The following is a 5,021-nucleotide window of genomic DNA, read 5'->3' on the forward strand; positions in this document are numbered from 1 at the left end:
AAAAGAACTGAGAAATCCCAAAGGAATATATAGAATTGTCTCTATATGTCTCTTACTACAGCATAGTCTAGAAAAATCCATATTTATGTTGATTACTATAGTATATGATTGAACTCTAAATAAGATTTATGGATGCATTTAGAGTTATGGAATTATTTCATAGTTTTATGGAAGGTACTTTATATCTTATGACTTTTATGTATGAAAGTATGGGATGATTACTTAGTGTCAGAAGACAGGACTAAAATATGACTATATATTTATTCTAAAATGAGAGAGAGAGAGAGAGAGAAAGAGAGTACCTATTTTCAGTCTGCTCTTAATAGGAAGGTATTTAACCTTGGACTATTCTCTCAATCTGTGTGGAACACAGTTTACATATCTGTAAATTGACTGGGTTGAATGAAAGAAAGATTCCTTTAGGCTTTAAATTCTATAATTCTATCAAACATTTGTTGAAGATTAATAGAGTACGAAAGAACTCAGTGAAATCCCCATTGCTCTGAAGTTGGTCAAGTGAGTTTATGTTTTAACATGAGTGTCAGGAAGTATATCCAATCAAAGCATGTTTTGGCATTTATGCAGAGGTTGCTTTTGGTCTCAAATCAAATAGTCGTAAGAAATTCTTCAGCTTTAGCTGTGGAAAACTTTCTAAAGGAAGTGACTCCACTTAAATAAATAAAAATAACAATCTATAGGTCCATCTGAAAATTATTTGTGAAATTGAAATTGTTCTCTGAGTTAGATTATTATTTTATTTTTAAAGAGAGGAACTATTTTATTGTCATTTAAAAGTGCCTGTCTGTGAAAATGTATTCTCCTGGTTCCCATCTAATGTGATATACCATGATATTTCACATTTCTTACAATCTTTTTGGCAGTTTGAGTTGGAGGTTGAAGAAATGACAGTGAGGATATAGCAGCTGCTTGAGTTAGGTTTCATTTTTGTTTGTTTTATTTTTGAATTGTACTTTTCTGGTAGTAGATCAACAGAGAAGTAAAATAATTAAGCAGTCATCAGTTTAAGAACAATATAAAGCTAACTTTTAACACAATATATAAGTCAAAGAGGGAACACAATAAATATTTTTTGAAGCAGTTATTTATGCCTTTTAAAAAATGGTCTCATATCTCTCTATAATTTTGCGTTCCTTTTATTCAAGCATGTTTTTCTCTATTATTATATACAATCTTCACTGTGAGGGGAGTTGAGATAAACTAATTTTGCTCTTCTCAACCTAGCCAATGTTTTATTTCTTTTAAAAAAGTTAAGACTCATCAATGTTGATTTTGAACATGCTGTTAACTGCCAAATCATACATTCTTCTAAAAGGAATTTAGACCATATGTAGTTAGTGATTTTTATAGATAGCCTAATGCTACCTAGGAGAGATGAAGTATCTCTTACTAAAGTTCATTTATTCATTCAGTCATTTATTTATTCAGCAAACAAATATCTCTCAAGTGATTATTAAATATAAAACCAGTTATTCACATTCACCTTTATTCTTGCTTTAAACCTAAAATGACTATTATGTAGGCCTAAGGGTAATAGAAAATGAACCCAAAATAAATCATCTTTCCATGTAGAAGATGAGAACCAAAGATTAACAACAGAGTCTATCTCCCATTTACATTTTACATTCTCCAAAATGTGTTAAATATTTTAGTTTATTATCAATTATTAATGATATCATTATTGTTGTTGTTGATAGCTGTTATTTACTTCTTTGATGACTAATATTGATAGAACAAGATTTGGCTAAATTCACAGAAGCAATAGTAACAGTGACAGGTTCACATCAGTTGAGCCTCAAGGTCTAACTCTAAATCTAATGTTTTCTGTATTACATCAAAGAAACCTCAAATGATCACTTCTATGTTACAGGTGCACACAAAATCATGTGAACTTATGAGGAAATCCATCAACTTATCAACAGAATTGTACTGAGGAAAGTCTCATAGATGCAATAGCATTTTTGATTTAAAAAGTAAAAATGAGGTTTTTGCATGGAGAAATATGTTGCAGTATAAATGACAAGGGGGAAAAAAAGCAGAAAATCAGGAAACTACACATTAGAGGAAATACTATGTAACTACCTTTATTTATTTTTAATTAATTAATTTTTATACAGTTTTAAAAGATTGCATTCCATTTACAGTTATTTCAAAATATTGGCTATATCCCCCGTGTTGTACAATACATCCTTGTGTAATTCCCTTTAAATAAAATATTGGAAAATGCCAGGAAATAATGAGATGCATTGAAAAATATGATAGATATGGAGTATGAGTATGGAGTAACTTAAATTGCAGGTTAAGGATTTTTTTTTTCTAAATATAGAGGGCAATCAATAACATTATTTGAGACTGGAAAAGAATAGTAAGTTCAGAGCAGTTTCTCTTATAATTCATTCGGAAGTGGTTTTAATATAAATTGGAATGGGAATGAAAAAAGACTAGAGGTGTTGATAATTTTAGATAGTATGATAACAGTATCTGTACTGTGTAGTGATAACAGAAAAAGAAGAGCATAGAATAGATGCATGTGACAAATAAGTGAGAAGAAAATAACTCTGCATCTTCATGCTTTGGAGAATAGAAACAATAATGGAGACACAAGTGTAGGAAAATAGGAAGAAAGACAAGTTTAGTCTGGCGCATATTGACCTTAAGATGTCAGCGGAGCATTCAAAAAACACCATCAGCGACTTGGAAATGTGCTAAGATATTGTGATTCCATTAATGTGTGAGTTCTTAAAGTGCAAGGCCCTTTTTCAGTCTAAAGAGCAATCACAGAGCCTCAAAGTGACATGTGCATAATATGCTCCTTATAGAATAGATTCTAGTTGGATCCCAATTGACAATTAAGCACTACAGCTACTTCCGGTGTATATTTTGCATATTTCCATCTTAGTATCTGTAATATTATTTCAGTCATATATTTAAATAACTCTCTTCCTACTAAGCTACACGCAATTTGAAGGTAGAGAACATGTCTGAGTCATTATTTTTCTTGCACATAACTTAATGCTTGACATATAGACTACGCAACTCTTGGTGCATAAATAAATGAATGAATGAATATCACATCAGAAAAATACCTGTGGTCGTGTAGTAAACTTGACCTGGGGGATTGTACTACATTTTTAATTAGCATTGTTTTCTACTGTCACAATATGAAATGCCCCAAATCTCAGGTATACACATAAGTAGATAAAAATGATTAGTCTTAACTGTTCCCATTCTTTGTTGTATCAGAAACAAGATTATTATAATTAAGAACGACTAGTTATTCTCTGACCATTCTTTTTTTTTTTTATATATATTCAATGCTCTTTTTATTTAGACAAAATGATTTCATCTTTCATTTCATCTTTACATTATAATATTCTTTACATTTTTTTTAAAACTTTCAATATATTAGCTGTACTGAGAGGGAAAAATTGCTGTGAATGATAATCTATTAAGAGAGGGCAATGACTTCATTCCTTGTCTTCACCTCAGAGTTGTTATAGCTTTATGTCATCCTTAGGAACAGGCTCCAGATTTCTTATTTTTCTTGTTTCAATTCTGCATCATCTATTATCTTCAAACCCAGTCTCCTTAGGTTCTTTTGATCAGGATTCTGGATTTCTTGGGGCTGGCAGGTCACGGAGTAAAGTAACCCATTGGCAGATGGTGAATGCATGGATTGTTGGAGCAAATCACTCAGTGTCTTGGTGACACTTTTGGCTATTGCTGTTCTCCCAAACCTTTGGGGCAGGTTAGGAACACGTCTCGAGATGCTGTCCTCTGTATTGCTTCCAAATCTCAGAGGTGGGTTGGCCATTGCCCCAGTGCTTCTTTCTTCTTCCACGGTCCTCCCAAATCTCAGTGGCAAGTTGGCTACTGAGGGTGGCATTTTGTTGACTGCAGGTGTACTCATCTTAATGACGTTTTTTGGACCCCAATCATTTAATTCTTCAAAATTAAGACTTCTTTCTTTTTCCCAGCGTAGATCTCCTCTAGGCTCAGAATATTTGTCATAATTCTTTTTGCTGTGAAGATTGGGGATCCTTGATTCATCTCAGTTGCATGGTTTGTGCCTTAGCCGCACGCTCAGGGGTCACCTCTCACGGTCAGACATGATTGTTGGGACGGTCGGCCCATTTTGTGCCTTAGTCGCACGGAGAGATCACTGGGACAAAGGGGATGCCTTTCTGTCAGCTGGTGACTCTCAGTACCCCCATTGTACGGCATACAGGCTAAGAATGGGTTCTGGTACGTCTTGGGAGCCTCCCTCAGACTCACGCCTCTGCTGTATCCTTAGGAACTGGAAAAATTTGACCCTGAAAATCTCAAAAAGAAGAGGCTCATTTTCTTTTGTAATATGGCTTGGCCCCAGTATAAACTGGGAGACCAAGAACAATGGCCTCTTTTTTATTTTATTTTATTTTTTTTCACACACACACACTGTATTTTATTTTTACAAGAGATAAATAGACTGACACCAAGCATTGTACATGGATGACCACAACAAAAGCAACAATGATTGCAATTACCAAACATGAAACACACTCATACTATGTCATAATATTGACATTCAGTCCAGTAATCCTCCACTGTAACAGCTCCTTTACTTTGCAGTGAAAATTGATTTGTATATTCTTTGCCTCTGAGTCCTTGTGGGATTTTTTTTTTTTTTTAATTCAGACAGCAAGTCACAAAAATTATACTCATCCTCATCAGTTCACTCAGTCCCATGTAATTAATTTTTTTTTTCATCTTGATCTTTTGTTAGCACTTTTATGAGTTCATCAGTTTTTCAGTAGAGTTCTGAAAATGCTTATTCATTCAGTTCAGCAGTACAGTCAGTTACCAGAAACCTGTACTTGTCAGTCTTTTCCATGAATTTCTTGAAGATGAAACCCTTTTATAGGAACATATTTGCAAAATCATCAGAGTACACCCAGAACTGTCTGTAAATGACAAAAGACTTAAAAATGACCACGGTTAAAGATCAGATGAAAGTTCATAAT

The 5,021-nt window shown here is 33.5% G+C and overlaps 1 protein-coding gene across 1 annotated transcript; it reads right to left on the minus strand.

Annotated features, from left to right (window-relative positions):
• Positions 1 to 3,553: 3,553 nt before the first annotated feature.
• Positions 3,554 to 4,242, minus strand: LOC130705596 (pro-FMRFamide-related neuropeptide VF-like). Its single transcript, XM_057532701.1, has 2 exons — positions 4,113 to 4,242; positions 3,554 to 4,068 (listed from the first exon to the last, which is right to left on the minus strand). The coding sequence occupies exons 1-2, from the start codon at positions 4,240 to 4,242 to the stop codon at positions 3,554 to 3,556; spliced, it is 645 nt and encodes a 214-aa protein (XP_057388684.1).
• Positions 4,243 to 5,021: the final 779 nt, after the last annotated feature.

This window comes from Balaenoptera acutorostrata, chromosome 18 (genome assembly GCF_949987535.1).
Source record: "Balaenoptera acutorostrata chromosome 18, mBalAcu1.1, whole genome shotgun sequence".
NCBI lineage: Eukaryota > Metazoa > Chordata > Mammalia > Artiodactyla > Balaenopteridae > Balaenoptera > Balaenoptera acutorostrata.